Source organism: Meles meles, chromosome 18 (genome assembly GCF_922984935.1).
Source record: "Meles meles chromosome 18, mMelMel3.1 paternal haplotype, whole genome shotgun sequence".
Lineage (NCBI taxonomy): Eukaryota > Metazoa > Chordata > Mammalia > Carnivora > Mustelidae > Meles > Meles meles.
The window spans coordinates 42,889,266-42,911,998 of NC_060083.1; the positions used below are offsets into that span (position 1 = coordinate 42,889,266).

Consider the following 22,733-nt stretch of genomic DNA (forward strand, 5'->3'; position numbering starts at 1 on the left):
AAATTCATTCTCCAGCCGGTTGCCCTAGCATGCTTGTGGGCAGGGCTTGTGGGCAGGCTGAGCAGATGTGCGTTACCCGGTGCCCTCTCCGGCCTGGCAAAGGCACCACTTCGTCTCAGGGACTTCAATACCGCAGAAAACCACCCGATCCTGCTCTGGCACTCTCTCCACACACGTACTCAACAACCTCTCTGCCCCATGTTGAGGGGGAATGCACCAGCGGAGCTATCTAATCTGTTGGGTAGATGGCTAAATTCTTAGCCCTACAACGTCCGACTCCCAGAAGCTCACCTATTTGACTGGTTAGTTCTTCAACTCACAAACAAGAGAAAGATCCCCTGTGCTGTTTAGAAAAACAGAGATGGAGGGTTGTTTCCACCCAGTCTGAAGCTTCCTTTCCTCCTCTCATTCTCAAGGGGCTGAACAAGTGCAGTCAGCCATAGGCACTGTGTGTTGTGAGCTCAAGTTCAACAGCGGTGAATCATAAGTCACTATAAATGAAGTCATGCCCTTGTGAGGTTTTCTGCATGTAAGCAGAGGGCTTACGTTTATTTACCTACTTCTTCAAAGGTAATTTAAATGTAGAAACATATTTCCTTTTACTTTTGGAGTCAAAGTCCAACCTTGATATGCGACGTGACTATAAGGAAACTGATTTTCCCGAATGTCTTGAACTTGAATGCTCCATTGGTTTATAGATGTTGTTGGGTGAGCCAAGGGCCCTACCTGAGGATGCAAATCTGTAATGGCTGTGGGAACCTGCTCCCTGCTGTCCCTGCGTTATAGTAACAAAATAAATACACTTGCTTTGCATAAAAATAGTGATAAAAACACAGAGACTTTTTTTTTCCACTTATTTATTAATTTGGACCTTTAAGAAACATATATCACCAGATACACCACTATTCAGTAAAAATCTATTCTAGGTTTTGGGAAGCATATGGGTCACAAACTACCTTGCTTCTAATCTCCAAGACTTTACTAAGAGTTTATCAAAAAGGTAGGCTCTGATCTATGGGATGCTGAGCCTTGAGGTTTTGAGTTTTGATTATTCTGGAACAGTTTCAAAGGGACGAACCGAATTCCCGCTGTTTTCCATCTGGAATGGGCTAATTGTCTTGAAGTTGTCTAGTCCACTGCGAGAATATTCAACTCCTTAAGCTTTGTGACCTATTCTGTCTTTGGAAAACTTGGTAAAAAAGTAATTCTTTTTTCTGTACAATAAGGATGAATTCATCAGAACACACCCAATACGAATTGTAACAAAAAGCAGCGTACATAATGTGTATTCACCATGTTCATTTTAATGACTACTTCGTAAGTTGGTAACTATTCGAACTATGGAGACTACTTCTGGATCAGTACGATCCAGGCTTAGTTGCAGTCAACTCCTTACCACAACTCTTGCTATGCGACACTGATTAAAAATAAAAAAGGTAAGTGAGCAAATACATACTCATACATGATTATGTTTGCAAGAAGCTACTCTTTGTGGAAGTAAAGAGGAATGGGGACTTTGGGGGAGCTGCTGGCGGGGACTGGGAGGTTCAAAGCTATGGCTCTGGTAGGCGCCCCGTGAGCTGTAGGAAGGCATCTGTAAGAGTAGGTAGTGCAGCAGCAAGGATGACTTTCTAAAAGAGGTGGGCATTTTCTCAATTAATTTAGATTCTGAGGCTTTCAGTAGTTGAGGGCTAGAAAGAAGACCCAAAGAAAAGAACCATCTTCACGATGGCTCAGGAAAGGTGACTGTGCCATTTGGCTTGTGATGCTAAATGGTCCAAAAAAGCCTTTGGCGGTGTGATACGGACAAGAAAAATACTACACAAACCACATAACACCATTAAAACTCAAAAAACATTTTTTTCATTTAAAAAAGCATTTAGAACACATAAAACAAGGCAACATTTATTCTTTCTTCTCGTCTTCCGGGGCGGGGTCTGTTGACGGCTCCTCCACCGTGGCACTGTTGCTCTCCGAGCCAGTGTTACTATCACTGGTCCCTTCCTCAGCCATACTGTCCACCCCTTCCTGCCCGCTCTCCTTGTCCTCAGGAGTAGATGTGCCTTCTTCGCCATTCCGCTGGCTTTCCGTCGCTTCTTCGAGGTGTGTCTCCTCTGTAATCACATAAGTGTCACTGTCAGTGCCAAGACAAAAGTTTATTCTTCTAATTGTGCTGACAGTCTCTAGCTGTGCCGTCTGACGTGGCAGCCACTCACCGCACACGATATTAAGTACCGGAACAAGCTAGGGGGACTGAGGAACTGTTAGCACCTTTGAAACAATTCAGGTTTGAAAATCCACTTCTCAGCTGTAAATTTATAAAAGCTAAATACAGGGGCGCCTGGGTGGCTCAGTGGTTTAAGCCGCTGCCTTCGGCTCAAGTCATGATCTCGGGGTCCTGGGATCGAGCCCCACTTCGGGCTCTCTGCTCAGCAGGGAGCCTGCTTCCTTCTCACTCTCTCTGCCTGCCTCTCTGCCTACTTGTGATCTCTGTCTGTCAAATAAATAAATAAAATCTTTAAAAAAAAAAAAAAAAAAAAAAAGCTAAATACAGACCAAGTATTTCTGATGAAAATTTAGCTTCTAAATTTAGATGTGCTACAGGTAAAAAACACACATCACATTTTGAAGACTTAGTATGAAAATGAATGGAAAAGTTAATCCTTAAAAATGTTGATTACATATTGAGACAATTGTTTAAGACATACTGGGTTAAATAAATAAATATATTACTATTATTTTTTAAGATTTTATTTATTTGGCTGATAGAGAGACAAGGGGAGTGGGAGAGGGAGAAGCAGGCTCTCTGCTGAGAAGGGAGCCTGATGTGGGGCTCAGTCCCAGGGCCCTGGGACCATGACCTGAGCTGATGGCAGACACTTAACTGACTGAGCCACCCAGGTGCTGCTAAATATATTATTATTAATTCATTTGTTCTCCTTTACTTTAAAAAATGTTAGAAAATTTACAATTACACAGGGACTTACATTTTCTTTCTATTGGACATAATGTGGTTCTGTGCTTTGGATTTAATTAGTGAGAAAGCAGGTATGGAAATGATGTAAGGGCAATATTTTAGGTACACTGTTCAATGTCATGCTGGGTTGTTTTCTGTAAGAAATTAAGAACCTGAGGGTTTCTGCTCTAATAGTCTCAATTTTGTTTTTTCCTTCAGCTAAAAGGACAAAATCTGAGTGAAGACCCATAGGCATGCTCTACTCATAAATGACAGAACAGAGGCAAAGGACAGAGTGTTCTGTCTAGTTGCAAAATGAGCAAAGAATCATGCTCCAGACCCTAATTCTCAAGCTCCTGCTTTAACCACAAAAATATTGATGCTCCAAATTTGTTAAGATAAAAAATATGTTCACAAGAAACAGAAGAAGGCTCAGATAATGACACTTAAAATCTGACTATCTGAAATGCTAATCTGCTGAATGAAACACTGTAGTGACATCTGGTAAAGTGATCTGTATTCCACTAAATGTTTTTCTGATGTCAAATTGGAAGTTGTCAGTTGAATGCCAAGTGTGACTACTGTCCCTCCCCTTGCTTGCAGTGATGGTCCAGGGAGCCTTTGCTGTATTTCCTAGAACACTTTTAACTTACTCCTGCTTACATAGGGCACTGGGCAGGGTCAAAATGGTGCCAGAAGGTGAGGTAATCTCAAAATTTCAAATAATCGGTTTAATCAGTATTTTATGAAAGTTTTACATGTTATTTTGTGTCCTGAGGAATGCTTTTAACCAGGAAAATCAGTCTGCCTGGAAGAACTTTCTCTTGGATGGTATCAACCAACCTTCCCCATAAAGGCTAGATAGTAAAGATTTTGGGTTTTATGGGCCAGGCGTCTCTGCACCGACTCAACTACACTATGGTAGCCCCAAAGCAGCCACAGATAATATGTAAACACACAGGTAAGGCTGTGTTCCAACCAAACGTTCTTTACGAAAGCAGGTGGTAGGACAGGATTTGGCCTACAGGTTTTACTTGCCCAACCCTGTCCTAGGACACCAAAGATGCTTGATCCTAAATACAACAACCACATATTACATTTTAGCAATAAAGGTTAAAACACTGAGTGCCAATATCACGTGAAATCCAGTCCAAAGTGATTTTATAAATGCAATATTAAGTGATTTTATGTACATTTCCTCTGGAACTCTAAGAGGCTGGTACTAGAGCACCTAAAAGTGAGGAAACAGATTAAGTAATGTATCCAGTCCTATGCTAGCAAGTTGTAAAAGAGTATTAGAGCCAGATATGTCTGACTCCAGGGCCCGTATTCTCAACCATTCCTATCACTATACTTTATACACCTAACCCGGAAAATGACATGACTCAATCTGGACAAATAACCAAGACCTCAAATAGCCAGACGAAAGACCAATGCCTCACTGCTGTTTGTACGGACATTAACATTTTATGTGAAACTACTACAGAGGTTAGGATTTGGAAGGAAATGTGTAGGTCAGATAGAGGATAGCCCTTGACACTGACTTTGCGGTCAGCGGGCAGGTTACCTGTCTCCATCGGGATGTTCTCGTCGTCCTTCTTCTCTTCGGTCTTACTCACAGCTTGCTCTTCCTCAGGAACCATGCTGCTCTGACTGCGTTCAGCTTGCTCTGCTGCCTCTTTCTCTCTTTCCTCCTGCCTTTTTCGAGCCTGCTCCTCTGCCTGTGCAATTTCAGCAGCAATTTTTTCCATATCCACTTCTACCTTCAAACCGCACAACTAGTAGAAAGAAAGAAAACTCTCTTAGTACTGTTCTTTTCTTATGACCTCTGAACCAGAGAAATTATTTCACGAGTGGGTTTTCTTGGTTATGAACTATATACATATATATATGGGGGGGCGATTCTAGGTCTTCTCTGAAACTCCTGTGTCTACAGGAAAAGAAAGTTGCTGTAGTGGTCACGTACCAGCAAGTGGCACGGAATGGTTGGTGAGGCAATGCTGAAAACACTGGATTTACATAGAAGGCTTCCAGTTCCTATTTCAAGCTACCAAACATAGGATCTGCTTGTTTTAACACAAAGTGTACACTATAAGCTACATTTAATGAATAAGTCTCAATACAATGAAACAACTCACGCCTGCATGCATTTAAATTAAAACACCCAGAGATTCTAGGGACTACAGGCTAGTTAGTACATGTGTGGATACTATGATATCTTAAACCTACTGAAATTTTGCCAGAAAATGGGAATAATTTCATAAAGCAAAGACCTTACCATTAGAGAAAAGTTCACCCTATTTGAAAGTGAACAACATTCAATAAAAACACTATTTTGGAGAAAGGAACAAGAACAAAGTCACAGTGATAAGAAGTACAGCGAACACATTGAATTAATACCCTTTTAAGTTCATTGTTAAATGAATCTGTGCTTTCCAGGAATTTCCTCTTCTTTTCCTGGTGTCGCTCCTCTATTTGAAGCAGCTCAGCTTCTAGTTTTCGCTGAAAGACATATGATTAGGCTTTATTACTACTGAATTATTTTCTTGAAAGCAAAATACATTTTTTAATGGACATTTCTTAATGGTCCATGCTTTTTCACAATGTGACAAAGGTTTTTGAATTTTTAAGTTAAATCACTTATTGCACAATGTGTCTAGCTAAGATTTTAAAAACAAAATGCAGCACAGAGGAGTGACTATAATTAACAAGTATATGTCAAAGAACACTGCTTCAGGCCTGAGCAATTTCTTCAGGAAAAAATATTTAGTTAAGCAATAAAGGTTGAGAAGATATCTTAAAATTCTTTTTTTTCCCTAGATACCACTTTTTTTAAAATAATGTATTTTGATATCTTAAAATTCTTAATGCACAAACTTTCTATCACAAGAGTCTGTATTACAGCTTTAATGACAAACTTATTAAATCTCCGGGAAACCTCTACTTCTTCAAGCCTCTGCCCTGAATCAGGAACAGGTTAGACTGAACACAGAAATATTTAGCTCACAGACTGATGCACAGTATAGAATCATGCCACTGGGGTTCCGTGACATAGGCCCAATTTATTATAACAGATGCTTTGTGACTTTACCTGATGAACCATTAAGGACTGGACCTGTCGTTTGAGGACCTGCATTCTAGCTGTTGTGACAACTGACCGAACATCGGGCACCACACTCTCACTGAGGATTTCACTGATGAGGCGGTGGTTTCTCTGGAAACGGGCGGTGGCTGTATGCTTCATTGAAAAGCCATCATCATAATCTGGGATAAACAAGATGTTTGGAAATGAAGTCGCCAGAAACCATAAACAGGAGAGAGTTAACAATGTTAACACCTGAACACCAAGGAGCCTTGGCCCTCACTGGTCTAACAAGCGGGCCCTTCCCTGCTCAGGGAGGAGTGTGCTTCTCCCTCTCCCTCTGTACCCTGCCAATGCTCTCTCTCAAAGAAATCAACCAACCAATCAATCAATCAATCAACCAAATCTTTAAAACAAAAACAATCACAAGGGGGCCTTAAGGACATCATGGGAGCACTGGGGAAGTCATTTGAGAAAAATCTTGAGGAGGACATAATGTGTTCATTGGCCAGGGTACTGGTTATTCTCACTGTGTCTGAGAAGGACTTGGCTGAAACACAAATGTGATAAAAACCATGTATCTTCTGGCCTGGAAATCCATCAATGGGAAGACTGCATGTTACATCAAGACTGCAATGCTGCTCAAAGGTTCACTCTCTTGGTGGTAATTTAAGCCATTTACACCTGATGACAACACAGCAACTGGGCAGTGTCTTTGCCACTGTATTACTTTAATACTAAAGTAATACAATGAAAATGCCCACTGCAGAGAGAACATTATCTCTAGCAATACTGTGTCCCAGACCACCACATACATTTTATTCGATTAAAAAAACCCATTAAAGCCCTAAGGCAATTTTATAGGAAAAGGACATTTACTACCAAATTTTACTTTTATTTTTTGTCAATCTATACATGTACATAGTTTTCAGTGCGTAAAGATACTATGCTGTTTTCATTCCCCCAAGTTCATATACACATGGCACGGATCTGGTTTATATGCTTATTTTTAATAGCCATGCAATAGTGTTTCCTTAATTTCAACCTCTGCCTTATCCCCTCCACAGTTCTGGACATATCTGCTAAAAAGTCATACCAGCATTTATTTAACATAGTCACTTAAATTAACTCACTTTTTAAAAAAGCTTTCTCTTAAACAATACACATTAAAATAAAAGTTCCTGGGCGCCCGGGGTGGCTCAGTCGTTAAGCGTCTGCGTTTGGCTTGGGTCATGATCCCAGCATCCTGGGATCAAGTGCCACATCAGGCTCCTTGCTCAGTGGGGAGCCTGCTTCTCCCTCTCCCCCTGCTCCTCTGCCCCCACTGGTGTTCCCTCTCGCTCGCTCTCTCTCTCAAGTAATAAAAAATCTTTTAAAAAATAAAAATTTTTAAAAATTTTAAAAATTTAAAAAAAAAATGTTCCTCTCTGAACCACCTAATCATCTTAGTGTCCCATCAGAGGTGGAGGGACCACACTTTAGGAAACGTGGCTTGAGGCCCAAATTGTACTGCTATGTCACAGTTTAGCACCTCCCTTATTATTTGGTAATTAAGTAGTTCCCAAAATGCTCATCATCATAAACACCACAGCTACAAACTGTTGTGCAAACTACTTTTTGTCTCCTTTCAAGTAATTTCTTTAATATACTTCTAAAATTAAAATTACTGGAATATAGGATACCATTAAAAAAAGTTCAGGGGGTGCTTGGGTGGCTCAGTGGGTTAAGCCTCTGCCTTCAGCTCAGGTCATGATCTCAGGGTCCTGGGATCGAGCCCCGTATCGGGCTCTCTGCTCAGCAGGGAGCCTGCTTCCCCCTCTCTCTCTGCCTGCCTCTTTGCCTACTTGTGATCTCTCTCTCTCTGTTCAACAAATACAATAATCTTTAAAAAAAATTGTGACCTTATTTTTTTAAGCTTTTCATATTTACACTTAAGATTATACATGGTATATTCATGCTATCTCTATCTGAACTGTATATACTTTTTTGGTTTTTTGCTTTCTTCTTTCATTTATATGGTTCCAGTGTTGACCTCTGGTAGGGGAAATCAAGTCTTAGCAATCTGGACTTGTCTTTTCTTACCCTTAGAGTTGTCTGACTTTTTGGGGGTGGGCTTATATTTTCTAGTTATTTTCAAATTCACCAGCTCTTTACTTTACCTCATTCTCTAAAATATCATTTAAAAAACGTTTTGCTGTCTTATGTGGAAGCTGCGTAAGCCTTCTCTAGAATAGCAGCAGGCACCACTGTGCTCACAGTCCTTCTCTTGGACTGATGCTAATCCCCACCTCGCACACTTTCCTCTTCTGCTATTTCCGAGGCATAAAGTCCAAGGTCTGAAGTCACTCTTATCCTGGCATCTTCATTTTCACCTGTCCTTTCTTGCCAGCAGCTTTCAGTTCTTATCTTAAACTTTTCAAATATAATGGGCTGAAGTCTGAGGAACAGAGAAGAGGATCTTTTTCTGAAAACTGTTCCTGAGTGGATCTCTGAAGTCCTGCTCAGTTCACTGTCCCCTCTCACCTAAAGAAAACTTTTAACTGCTTCTACTTGTGGCTTCCATGTTGCTAATCTTTGTTGATACTCTTCTACTCATCTCTCAACCTTCCAGTTTTTCGTAGACTGGATCTTCTTTTCTATTTGTTAGTTCTGTATGTTTTTCTTGCATTAATCATCCAACTTGAGTAATTTTGGCCTGTGTTTGCTAGCATGTCCTTAGCACTACTGGTTCTGTTTAACACTCAGTACGGTTTCTAATCCATATTCTATTATTATTTACATTATTCTATTCTCTTCTGTATTTATGAGAGTATTTGTCAATATCCTAGTCCATTCTTTTTAAAAACATATTTCCTCCCTCTCCTATGGGGTACATGTTTATTCATGTTTTTAGGTGGCATTATTGCTTCCTTTCTCCTCAGTATCTTTCAAGTTCTTACAAGCCTTCTCTTTGTACCCCTACTCTGAAATGGGGTCTTATTTTCTTGATGTTTTGTTGCTTGTAGCTGGAGCCTCTAGCCTTTTCCACATCATAGCAGCACATGAGAAAATGTGATTTATACAGCAGGCGTGACTCGTAGAGGAGTATGGCCCCTGATGCAGGGGGCTAGTTCTGAGGCTCCTTGCAGCTTCAGACCCTGCCTGGCTGCAGAGACCAAGGATGTAATCCGTATACCTGCAAACGAGTCATGGAAAGCCAATCAGGAAGCTCTGCTGTTTGTGTGTACATCTATTTGTGTGTGTGTGCATGTGTGCACCCTCATGCGTTATCACAGGCCCCGCTAGATTTCTGAATTAACTGGAAAACAACTTCACAATGCTTCTCCCCACTCATTAACTTTCTCCCTGGAGAGCCTTTAATTCAACAAGTTTAAGGAACCAATAGGAAAACAGGATGTAACCAGAAAGCACTGAGCTTTTTAAAAGCAGGTGAGGCAAAATTCTGACTGTGACTCAAAAACCTTTCCTGCATTCTGAGCATAAAGATTCTGATAAACAATAAATAGGTTTTGCTATTTTCTGCACTAACAAGGATGTATCTTTTTTTTTTTTTATGGAAACTTCACATGCAGATCTTAAGATTAAGTAATCAAAATACTGAAATGGCACTTATATGCTTTGTTTTCCATTTAGGGTGGACATTAACTTGGCGATTGCTTGTATTTTAAGTTCTCAGAGAACACATAAACAAAACCCCATTTTTTGTTTTTTTACCATCTGGATCTTCAGCAGGCTGGATGCTCATGTATGGCTCTCCTTTCTCCATGCGAGACTGTCTCTGTCGACTTTCTTCCTCTAAAGCAGCTTCTGCACGACTTTTTGCATTTATGTAAGCAAGGTATGCGGGGGAATTATGATAGGCCTTCATAGATTCATTGTATTCTATCTGAAATTCAAATATTTTTCAGTTTTGTAATTAACATATTGCAGGTTATACGGATAGCTTTATCTCATTTGAATATCAAAAGGCAGAATTATCTCCTTTTTACAGACAAGGAATCTGAAGCCTAGAGAAAGTGACTTGACCCAGCAGAGACAGTACAGCCTCAGCTGATTAGATTTTTTGTTTCTGTCACAAAGAACAAGCAAATGTTTATGCATTTTATATCGTCTCCACCCCACTGAGGTCCCCATTCTACCTTTTCTGCTTCGTATTCGTTTAAATATTCTTGTTTTTCTTCATCAGTGAGATCTCGCCACATGCCACCAATAATCTTGCCAATCTCCCACAACTTTAGGTCAGGGTTGGAAGCTTTTACTTGGTCCCAGACCTTAAAAATGAAACATGAAATTTCAGTATGGATGCCTAAAAATACAGACCTTTAAAAATACTTTTTATATAGAAACTTTTAAACATAAACAAAGGCAGAAGGAATAGTATCAAATCCCTATGTTCTCATCAGCCCACTGCAACACTTATCAATAGCTGGCCAATCTCATCTCTTTTGCTGGATTAATCCATGGCAGATCTCAAGACATCTCCAATCACTGGGGATGGTTAAGATGAGATAACCCAGTAACATAGTCTCTGTCTCTCTAAAAGTTCACAGAATTTAGAAGGAAAGTGGTAAATCTGCATAACACAACAGACCATGTCATCAAATACATGTATAATAAGCGTGACCTCAAATTTCTAAATAGCGGTGAAAACAGCTCAACGCTCTTACTATTAATAAAGATATTGGCTCTCTTTGTTACTTTAAGAGAATATAGGTTCACCAAACCAAACCACAAGGGAAAATTCAAAAGTGTAAAGAAAATGAAAATCTCCATGAGCTTATTCTGTAGAGATAACCACTGCCTTCTAGACCTTTTTCTTCTTCAAACTAACATACTGTTGCTATTGTTTTTATAAAAAATAAGATAATATATGTAGTTCTATACGCCTTTTTTCACTTCCTATTTTTCTCATGTCACTGAATTTCTCCAAAGGGCTACGTAACACTGTCTAATGGACTTAAACGGTTTATTTAATCATGTTCTTCTTGTTGGATTTTAGTTTTGGAATTCTGAAATCAGAACCAAGTTTTTTAAAAACTGCAATTCCTTATCCTTTCCTCTGACTATACACAGAAACCCTGGCTATGCCATTATGAAATCTGATGTAAAGCGAAGCAGCAAAGAGAGCAGTCCTTCCTCCCTCTGGCTCCTGGCACCTACCTTTCTGCTGTACCTCATGTAGGGCATCAGCGGCTTATCTGGTGGCTTTGGGGGTTTTGGAATCGTAATACCAGAGGATGCCTACAAAAGAGTTAAATACATTCATTATTCAATTGCAAGTAGTTCACTAGCAAAATGAAAAGAGAGTCCCTTAAAAAATTCTAATGCGCCTTTCTTCTACTCGTCCATGGATACAAGATTCTTATATTTTCTCCACTGAAAATAGCTATCACTGCAAATTCAGAAATGTTCACATCAAAAGAAAATAAAGAAAATGACTTTAGGTACATTATTTTAAAATATTTTACTTAGCAGATTTTTGCTACTGCTTTGACAACCTGGCTGTAAGAACAAATAAAGTATTACATAATAATCCATACACTGAAAATATTTGGTTACATATCACATGTCCCACGTTTAGGACATAATCTAGCACCCTTTAATTGTGCTTAATTTACCATTACACATACAGTCAACACTTGATTATCTGCTGGAGTCTGGGCTCCTTCAGCACTTACCACTCTCACACTGTCTGTGGGGGTCTTTGTATCTACTTGTACTACTCCAGGAACGCACCACACATCTACATAAACAACACCCCTACAAAAACTACCTTCTAGGTTCAAAACAGAAAACAAAATACCTTATTTCTTTTATCAGGACTAGAGATTTTATTTTTCTTAAGGTTCTAGGTCCGTATCTAGTGGCTTTCTATAAAGGGGATCAAGAATTATAAACTAAGTCATGCCTTTTCTTGTCCTCAGTCCTAATAATAAAGTGGGAGTGAACGAGTTTATCCAAGGGCAGAGAAATCACAGACACAGGGCCCAATGAGGTTATTTTTGAGGCCTTATATTGAGTAAAAATTTTGGTTTAGTGGGGAGAAAAAAAAAGGAAAACACGAGGAGGGAATACTAAAAATATTTTTTAAAAAGGTAAAGAAAAAAGTGGATTAGAGGGAAAACAAAGGCAAAGAAAAAGATGAGACCGGTTCTTTCTGTGGGCTTAATAGCTAGGTAAAAGAAAGCAGGCAGCGTCTGGTGGGCGCCCCAGATAACTGCGATCCACAAGCGCCTATTTCTGAGCTTAGTTTCATCTTAACATATATGACTACCTTTGATCAAGGACCCAGAATAAATTCATCATGGCTGAATCACATTTATTTCCCTCCAGTTTCTAGGAGACAATGGATATTGATTCTTCTTGCCAGGCTAGAGGGAAGAGGTGCTGGCTTCGCTCTAATTATCAAAGACAGGGAATGGCAAATCCTCATAAGAAGACTAAGAAATATTTTGTTCCCTTGCCCTTCAGTTGCTGCTGTGGTAAAACTCTGGACAAACTCCTCCTTTCTGGGCTGGGACACCAATTATAACCGTATTTTTTAATCCACACTAATCTCTGAGATTGGTGTGTCTGCCCAATTCCACTGCTTTCAAACAATGCTTCCTCCTCCTAGGACAAGGGTCTTTCTCCATCCCTACATACTTTCTGTAACTCTGCTTCTTCTTACATGAGATTGTTAGAAAGCATATCACCTTTGAAGCAGTATTTCCTCTCTTCTTTCCACTCCTCCCATACATTCATGCCATACCTCATGCTGGTGCCTATGCAGACAGACCCTGTTTTGTTTTTTTTTTAAGCCAGCATTGGGCAATGGAGTGAGGTAAGCCGGAAGGGATAGACACTGTCAACAGCAATGATATGAACAGCCAGTAAGACAAGACAAGATCGGTCTCAAGGTCTGTAGCTCTTTCAAGGAAGGGTAAGGGAACTCCTACAAGGCTAGCTTTATGCCATGGGTTCAGAGCAAGATACACAAAGGTCTGATTTTTCATATGTAAAGTTACCAGGAAGCATTTCCAATTTATATCCAACACAAACCTTCAGAATTCCATGAAGTGGGTTACAAATAAAGTTGGAATTGTGCCAATAATTGAAGTTGGTATATTATCACTAACAAATTTTCTTTAAAGAGATAAAGAACTCTAAAAAGTCTATGTTTTAAATATATTGACTTAAAACACTTTGAAAACAAATCATAGTAATATGAGCTCTACTTTTCAAAGAACCACATTTGATAACATTAATAGATTTGCTTATTCTTTCTTCCAAAAGTAGGTACCCAAAATGTCTACATATGGAGGTTATATTTTCATTTGAATGAAACAAGGCCCTATTTCATTGATTAGGCAATTTAAAAATACAAACCAAACCAAACCAAACCAAACCCAAACAATAACCACAAAGTTAAATTCTAGCTGGTTTTCAGGACACTAAAGATTTATATGACTAAACATTCCTAATTTATTTACCATCTCAGCAAACATCTTTCTACGATGTTTTAAACATTACTCTTTACCAAAAAAAAAAAAAAAAAAAAGGCAATTGTCCCTCAAGACACTTTAACCTTATTTTGATAAGAGTCCGTCAGAAACAACGTCTGCTTTCCTGTACTCCTCTGACTTGAGGAATGAGAGCTGCCGGGCCCCTGACTAAATGGCCAAGTGGTTATACCTTTGGAGGAAATGTTTCCTTTCTTAGCAGTTTCTTTCCTTGCTTCCATCAGGAAAGCTACCTCTAGCAGCAATAGTCCCTCTTTATAACTATCTGCTTTTAACTGGCAATGAGTTGGGGGAACGTAAGAACTATGCTTAGGTAAGTTAAAATTGTGCTTATGTAACAGTAATTCCTGGAATCGCCTATGAATAAAGATCATGAGTCTGTGAAATTTATTTTGGCCACTCAAGAGATTTTGTCGTTGCTTCTTCTAATTCTTCCTTTTCTCTGATAGAGTTTTCTTCTAGAATGGACTTTCCATTAGCACAAAAATAAAACATTTTTAACATCTCATCTCAAACTGTTTTCACACCTGTACTTAGGAGAATGTTAACCACCATCTGAAAGGACTGACTAGGAATGAATTCCATCTCATGGCTATCACAGGAACTCCAAAAGTTTCAACACGCTGTAAAAAGTCTCACAACTATTCAAGTGTACTAGAGTCATGAGGGAAACCAGATGTTCTACAGAGCCTACCGGAAGCTACCAGATAGGGTTTCACAGACTCATTCTTTCAAATCGCTGACTTAAGGCTATTTGCACATAGTGATACCACAAAGGAGCCTAAAGGAATAAAAAAGGTAACACATCATCGGGGTCATCTTAAAATAAAATACTTTTATAATGGTCAAAATCATATCCATTAAGTCCTAACAAAGCTTCAGTTAGATACATAAAAAAAAGTTGTGTAAAACTTTAGGCATAACTGATTTTCTCAGACAGCAATTCAGTGACCTAAAAGGTGAAGGGGCTGGGATTAACAGAGGCTGAAAGCCTTCAGTTTCTAGGTCCCTTCAGGTTAAGTCTAGACAGCAGTTTGATTACACTTCAGTCTGGTGCTGAGGACAACAATACCAAAAAAACCAACACAAAGAACCAAAACGCCAAATTTTCCATGCCCAACAACCCTCCTGTACTAATCCACCCCAAAGCTAGTGCCAACTCCAAATGCTTGGTTCAAACATCCCCAAGAGGAAATGAGGAGGAACAGGTAATTGACTCTGGCCCTGAGACAGTGGATGACCTTTCCTTTTCCTACTGAATGATCTCTATTAAAAGAGAATTCCCACAGATACATCCAAGTTAGGAACAAAATGCTTATACAAACTGAAACAAAAATGATTCTAGTAATACAGTTATCACCATTTCTATTCCATTCATGTAGATAATCAAGAGCTGACTGTATAGAGCTATTAAAATGTAATCATTCTCTTGTTCACTCCTCATGAATAATTTTCTGCATTAACATGAATGATCCAAAATTGATTCTGCTCTTTGTTTAAATTAAAATGTTCTTTATCATTGGATAACCTTGCCACCCATAACACTTGTGAAACACATTTAGGCCAGGGAAAAACACATACCGATGTACATAAAAATTGTATGCATTGTGAAATGCATACATACACACACTTGGTCAAAATTCTTTTCAGATACCATGAAATATGCATGGCACATAAAACTTGATATGCTTATGAAGTACAAATTATGCAGAAACAATGAAAAATTTAGACAAACAAAACCTATCAAGCTAAGCAATATGCTTACCAAGATAGACATATAGTTTGATAGTTACAAGCTTTTTGCTCTAGCTTGACTACAGGGTGAGAGGGCTCTTTTGAAGTCACATTCATTATTTATGAATATAGCAAACAAAAACCAAGTATTAAAAGTTTACAGCCATTCTGGGTTGTATAAATTCTCACCAATGCCACATTCCAACATATGTAGGTATTTGGCTTTTGGATTTATTTTTATTTACGTTTGGTAAATCATTTTTACATTTATTTCTTTGCTACTTAAGCTTCCTTGAGTGCAGTTTAAGATGATTCTAAAAGAAACATCTGAAATATATCATCCAATTTTGGTTGTCTTAGGTTGATCATTTAAATGAAACATCCTCAGTTTCAGAAATCATACCCCTGTCCTACAGATTATAAGTACACTTTTAGTTGTCGGTATCTAGTCTGGCATGTCAAATTAATTTCATCAACTTGCATTCTGCAATTCTTTGAAGTTATATTAAATCTCTTTTTAACTGGAGAGAAATGAATCTCAGAAAGTCGATTAAATCCAAAAGACAAATAATTATGTGTAGCAGTTCAAACTGGTAGGCCAGCCGAAAAAAGCCCAGGTCCATAAGCCGGGCTTTTATTCAGAAACTAAGTTCTTGAGCCTGATGCCAATTACCTTAAATGAAAGATACTCTTTATCTCAAAAAGGGTATTTTATCCATAAGAAACTCTAGGTTTATCTACATATAGTATAAGCAGTAAGTGCCCAGGGCTTTAGCTCTACCAACCACCAAACAGAATGGATTCTTCTTTTCTTCTACATACATATCCAGATTTCACTGTTCTTTTGTTTTTTGTTTTTTTTCCTGTTTAAGATTGTACAATGAATGTTTAAAATAGTCAAAAAGCCAGGTTAAAAAAAATTTTTTTTAAATGGCTGTGCTGCTGATTCAAAAGGACCTAACTCTGGAGGCATTTCTGGTCAAATCCAGTTGTTTGCCGGATGCTGTAATAGTTGATTCTCCTACCGTGACCCGGCTGTTGGTGCCCGGGTTCCCTCCCAGCCTGTAGTTGTTGTAGGCGAGATGACTGTATGGATTGTATCCCACAAACCCTGGTGTGCTGGGCATTTGCTGATGGAAACAAATGAGACAAAAACACGAATGAGAAATGAGCTCAAACGAGGAAAACACAGAAATGAAAAATGATCTGCATATGGCATGCAAAAGCAACCTGAATTTAAACAAGCAATGATGTGTTGTAATTGTTCTTTATCTTTCATTGAGAAACCAGTCTGCAAGTGGTTTTTTTTTTGTTTTTTGTTTTTTTTTTTTCCTTTCTTCCCTTTCTTTATCTTTGCAGGGGCCAGTCGTGTTTGTTGTCAGCGTGAGTGTGTGTGCTTGTTTTCTCGGAATAAGCAATATACCGAAGTGTCTCAAACACTCCGGATTACTTTATGGTCAATAACATGATATAACAACTTAGCAACAGGTGTCTGAGATAGGAAGCCCTGACATGTGATAAACTAGAAGTCTGGAACACTTTACATGCAAAACAAAATGTGATTTCCTTGACAGTTATGCAGATGCCGTCAATGTATTTGTCTACTAAGAACAAATAAAAACAAGAAATGGATCGTGTCAGAGACAATTTTAAATCCTTCTATATAATGTGAAAAATGAAAAGATACTCAAATCAGGAAGCCAGAGTAGTCAGTAGAAAAGAACATATGTGGGATTCAATGGGTGTCACATACATGATTTCAAAACAAAGACTTGTAAGAAATGCATGGATTTCACTCAGGGGTGCTATCTGATCTTTTAAACCCAGTCATTCTTTTTTTTTTTTTTAGGCTTTCTCTTCCATCTCTTCTTTGATCCATCTTCCATAGGTCAATCATGAACACTTTCTGCCATTTAATTTTAATGTGAACTACTTTTCTAGTTTACAGACTTGAACTTTCTTTTTTCATCTAGTTTCGATACCTTTGACCCTTTCAAAACACAACTGCTCATTGCAGCAATGGAATTTTTGGTTTCATGAATTATGTGTTGATGTAATCACAAATGGGCTCTTAATATAGCAGTGCCCTCATGGTTAATACAATGACATCCAATGTTCATGAGAATAAAGGTATAATGCATAAAAAGGATGTAGCAAAGAGAAACCAAAATTGGGGATTTTATCTAATGAAACTCAACCAAAACAACTAATTTAATTTTAACATGCAATTAACAATATGAGTCCTCAACTGCAGAATGTAAAATACACTTAACACATCCCAACCAAGCTGTGGCTGTTATAAACACAATTTTCTACAACATGCCGCTGCACATAACCTTAGTGTCCAAAAGAAAGATATTCAAGCAGATATTACATTTGAAACTCTTTAGGAGAAGAGAACAACTGATCAATTCTAGTCTGTATAGTTATAAAAGACGCAAATTAGGCATATTTAAGTAGGCAAAACACAGATGAAGTACCAAAGGCACAAGAGAAGTGTATATTACTTGGAGTGGTACATTGCGTGGTGGTGGTGGGGGGGGGTGATGGTGATGGTAGAATGGAAAAAAAAAAAAAAAGGAAGGAGGATAATTCATTTGATATCCACTCTGTTGGATGTCCTAATCCCTAGTCTTCTTTATTTTATGTGTCAATGTGAAATTATAGTAGTACAGAAATAGGACTAAAGAAAGGCCAAAAAAAAAAAAAAATCCCTTTCAACATTTGAGAAGTCATAAGGGGACACTTGGTTTTTGAGCTATTTTTATTATCCCAAAAAATCAAGTTTGTCTTCCAGAGATTATACACTGTCAAAGGCAGTATATACGTCAAAATGACATCTTCAAAGGTTGCATAAAGAATGAAAATCACTGTTCAACATTATGAGGCAATAATGCAATAAAATTAAGGGAATTAAAAAAATCAAACATTACAATTATACCATTTCCAAAATTGAAGTACATGGTTAGCTCTTTGAGGTCAGGAATCTCAACTGTTCAACTCCACCTGTATAGCCACTAGCAGAGGGCCAAGGAGATGGTCATTAAGAAATGTTCTTTGATTTAAGAAAGAAAACAAACCAAACACAGGACTTTAAGATCTACTGGAAGTAACTTTAGAAACTGTATGTTACATAAGTTGAAATGAGAACATGAGATACAGTATCTCTTTTAAGAAGTATCTTACTAAGGAGAAACAAATTGTTGATAAAGGTAACTAAAGCATACATCTGAGGGTTAGTAAGTAAGAGCAGTCATCTAGTGGAGAAAAAAAATTACACAAGGACCTAATTAGTAGGCTAGCCTGCAATTTGGGGGATAAGGGGTCAGGAAGGAGGGCTAACAGCTATTAAAGAACTGCTTTTGTAGGCCATGGTCAATGTTAACAGTGTTTTTTTAAAGACAAAAAAAAAAAAACAAACAAACCCAAAAAACAAAAAACAACAAGGAATCCGTTTCAGCAAGGCCTGAATAGTTCCTGTTATATCTGTTTTGTGGACTGGATGATTATTTTACATGCTGTCCAAGCTGGGCCAGAACTTGCTTGATGAAAAACCTAGTTCAGAAGTATTATTTAGAAACTTGAAAACATATTCAATAGGCAGGATCTGACCCAAAGATAATGAAATCCTTACTTAAACAGCCTGAAAAATAAAAATTTACAATGAGTGTTATTATGGTACTGGAAGCTTTACTGTTTAATATGAAAATTATATATAAACAAGGAGAGAAAGTGTAACCAGTTGAAGGTTAGGTTTAAAAATAATAACAAATGCCAGACTGAGCATTCACTCAATATCAACTTTTAAGACTCTTATAGAGATTAACTAGAAAGAGATGTTAAACTTATCATTTATTTCCCATTTAAAAAAGAGAACTGAGCAGAGGAGGTTGGAATTTCAGCAGTATGTTTCTTTAAATGTTGGGGTCGGTTCAAGGTAAGATGCAGAGAGTTATTTTATTTAGTAGGAAGTGCTGTTTTTTGGCTGAATTTTTCATCCTGTTGCTGTGATGATTGAGTGACTGTCACTGGAAGACATCTGGGTTTTTGTATCAAGGCCAGACTTGGCTATTACATTAACAAGAAAATTAAAACTTACTGTTGCAGGAGCTGGGGTGGGAGGTGGGGCATAAGATGGTCTTTCTGTTTGAAAGAAAATAAATAACTTCTTGTAAACAACTGAGATATAATACTATGCAACAAAACTACCAATGGTCCTGTTTTGAAGAAAAAAAAATGAGAGTATTTTGGAATTCCCATTTGCTAGGGCATTAGTCTCTTATTAATACATAAATATAAAAAATGAAACTTACTTGACATTTTGGAAGATTAAGTTCTCAGTTCCTTAAGAATGAATCTGAGACACTAAAATAAAAAAAAGAAAAAAAAAGAAAAAAAAAGAGAATCAAAACTTAGCAAGCATAAGAGATGTTTTCCTAAAGAATAGGGTAGTTTAATTGGTATTTCTTAGTAAAATTACACTATCTTCTAGTAATCAAATCCTTTGCATATTTTACTAAATCTTATAGGTCATTTGGTTCATCAGAATTAAACGACTAAAACAAATTACTGGGGATATTAAAAGTAATATTAGACGTGTACTTTCAAGTTTTTTCTTGCCACCTCCTGCATGGAAAACATTCTGCTAATGCCATGTAAACATTTCAACTGATAAAAATATAATGACAATAGAATGTGATGTATCACCAGGGCCCACCCCAACAAGGCCTACCAGATCCTAACAGCTCACTGATCAACAGCAGCTCTACCTTCCTCGTAGAGTAACAACTTCTATTAAAACAAGCCAGCATTTTATTTCTGGAGGCAGTGCAAAAGGTAACTGGTTGATAAAGAGCTTCACATTCTCTCAGAGTGGTAAATAGCTTTGCATCTCCTGGGAATAACTTCTGACCTCTACCTGAAAAATTTATTAACCCTCCACAGCCCATTTCAAAATATATATCTCAATGGAGATTTCATGATAAAGTACTTGGGGAGAACAAATTGCTTCCTTCTCTGTACTCCTATCCAATTCACCTAAATCTATAATATTGTTCATTACACTGTATTATACTTGTTAATACGGCTAAACTGTAGAACAGAGGCCATTTCATTCATTATCGCAGTCCCAGCACCTAGCTCAATGCTTAAATTTAGTCCTAGTATTACCAGCTCTGAACAAGAACACGAAGGCGTGAGCTTGTTTCTTACATCAATATACATCACACACAATGTGTACAAAGAGACATTTTAGAAAAAGAGCAAATAACTTCTGTGACTACTGGAGTACTTTCATCAAACATTACGTGAAACAAGCATGATGCTTTTGCTTCTCTTCTACATTCTAAGGGAATTAATTCCCTGGAACATAAGGAATCAGAGGGCTGTGCGGAAAGAAGTATTTTTTGAACGGCCCAACCTGGGTCTCTCCCTCTTTCGGTAAGAACCAAGAACCGGGCAGAAACCATGGACTCTGGTGCACATCTCCTTCCTGCTCACATGGGGGGGGGGGGGGGGAGTGGCTGTCAACAACAAGTAGGCCTCGCTGTGGGGAGCCCTGATAATAACCGCCAAAGCTCCCCGGTACATCACACTATTGTTAATACTTCAAAATTACGGCTGTCGTCTGCTACGATAAATTCTAAGGATGGGCTTGTACATTTGTCTGCCACTGGACCCATCCCTGGCGCCGGGCATAAAATACTAGGTACTCGCTGAAGACTGTCTACCGGGCAGGCTTATCACTTATCTCGGTTCATGGTCACAACTACCCTTCGAGATATGTATTGATATCCCTACTTTACACAAGAAAAATAGGAGCCTCGGCGGCGAGTTTAAGTAACTTGTCTAAAGCCACACAGCCAGGAAGTGCCAGAGCTGGGTTTCAAACCCAGGCCAGACTGTTTCCGAGCTTTCGCTCTCCGCTCTCCACTCGAAGCCACACCGTGTGTCCTCGGTCGCTGCCGAACCAAAGGGAAACCACCTTCCTGGGGGGGAGGAGAGGGGATGGACCACGGACTTGGTTTGCCCCAAGAGGTTCCCCTGAGGTCACTTCCTTCAGGTTGTTGTGCTGAATGCACTTCACGAACAACTCCACTAAAGAGGAATGCATGGGTGCCCTGACCACTTTCGCGGGGTTAGTGGAAGGGGCAAATCTTGCCGCCGGGGAGGGGCCCCAGACGGGACTCCCTCCCGAAGCCCGCTCCGCTAGGCCTCGAGGAGGCCGCAACCGGCCCCCAGCTCTGGGCCCGCGGCCCAGCCTGAACCCCAGCAGCCCCCGGGAACTCGGGGTCCAGTCAAGCCGGGACACCGCGACTCGCCACCCTCCCGACCCGCTCGGGCCCAGTCGAAAGCACTCACCCGCGGGCAGAAAAAGCGCCCGCAGCTCCGGCCTCGTTTCCCTTTGTCCCGCGCACGCCCCGCCCCTCGCGTCCGGAGCGTCCGCACTCGCACTTTCCACACTCTTCTTAATTGCTTTCCAGCCCTCCCCCGACTCTTTTTGAAAAAATAAAGCTTCAGGTGAGGACGCGGTGATGCTTCGTCTGGTCAGGGATTTTTTTCAGGCCCCACACGTTCTTCAAAACCCCACGAATGTGGGTACTCTCCAGGCCGGGCGCCGATTCGTCACGGCAGAGTGGGCGGAGGGGCCCGGCGGCGGGAGAGGCCCGAACGGCTGCCGCGCGGGGCCGGAGCGGCTGCAGGTGGTGTGGCGGCAGGCGGCAGGCGCTGGCCTTGGTTTCCACACGCGGGGCCGGAAGACGGCGGGGTCTCTCCTGGTAGAGGCGCTCGGAACCACTGCGGCCGCGGCGGCCGGGCCCCCGCTGCGCCGATCGGTGGTGGCGGTTTTTTCCGGGTTCTTCCTTGCTCTTTCTCTCGACCAAAGTATATACTTCAGCAAGCGAAGGATGGAGGCGAGGGCGACCGGGTTCGCGCAGTTTCCGTTCCCACGCGCGCCTCGCGGGGCTTCCTGCCTTAACGGCCAGGCATGAAACCTTGACCAAAAGCAACACGGACCTTTTTAGTTTTTCCAACCGCGCGTGTGTTGTAAGTGCCAGGTTTCTGAGCCGGGGCCCAGAGATGGAAATCCCCTCGGCCAAGGCTGTGCGCCCTTGCCGCGCGGGGAGTGCCACTAGTCTCTGCCCAGCGCTGCCCTGGCTCATCCCCACCTTCAACTTATCTGTCCTTCCGGATCCTGCTCAGATTCTCACTGTGGTGCCCTCCTGGAACTTTCCCCCCTAGTCCTTCCTGTGAACTCCCACGGGTCTTTGGTAACTTCACTGTACTCTATACCTGATCTGTTGTATTGAACTGCGTTTGTCATCTCCTGCGCATTACAGCGCATTACAGGACATTTCAAGACCCATTACAGTGGGTCTTGAAAGAAAAGGTTCAGTTAATCTGCATTGACCATCTCTCTATTGCCAGTGCCTACTTAGGCCTTGATTCATTGTCAGATGTT

The 22,733-nt window shown here is 39.9% G+C and overlaps 1 protein-coding gene across 3 annotated transcripts; it reads right to left on the bottom strand.

The window, feature by feature from the left end:
- Positions 1-1,840: 1,840 nt before the first annotated feature.
- SMARCE1 (SWI/SNF related, matrix associated, actin dependent regulator of chromatin, subfamily e, member 1) lies at positions 1,841-22,413 on the bottom strand. 3 transcript variants are annotated; one of them, XM_045985726.1, is made up of 11 exons: positions 21,635-22,413; positions 19,588-19,639; positions 19,374-19,417; positions 16,300-16,404; positions 11,199-11,279; positions 10,178-10,309; positions 9,753-9,924; positions 6,048-6,220; positions 5,357-5,458; positions 4,524-4,734; positions 1,841-2,114 (listed from the first exon to the last, which is right to left on the bottom strand). In XM_045985726.1, the coding sequence occupies exons 2-11, from the start codon at positions 19,592-19,594 to the stop codon at positions 1,906-1,908; spliced, it is 1,236 nt and encodes a 411-aa protein (XP_045841682.1). In that variant the 5' UTR covers positions 19,595-19,639; positions 21,635-22,413; the 3' UTR covers positions 1,841-1,905. The 3 variants fall into 3 exon arrangements, with proteins under 3 accessions (XP_045841682.1, XP_045841683.1, XP_045841684.1); XM_045985727.1 differs by lacking the exon at positions 19,374-19,417; XM_045985728.1 differs by lacking the exons at positions 16,300-16,404; positions 19,374-19,417 and having other exon boundaries at positions 21,635-22,411.
- Between the last annotated feature and the right edge of the window lie 320 nt (positions 22,414-22,733).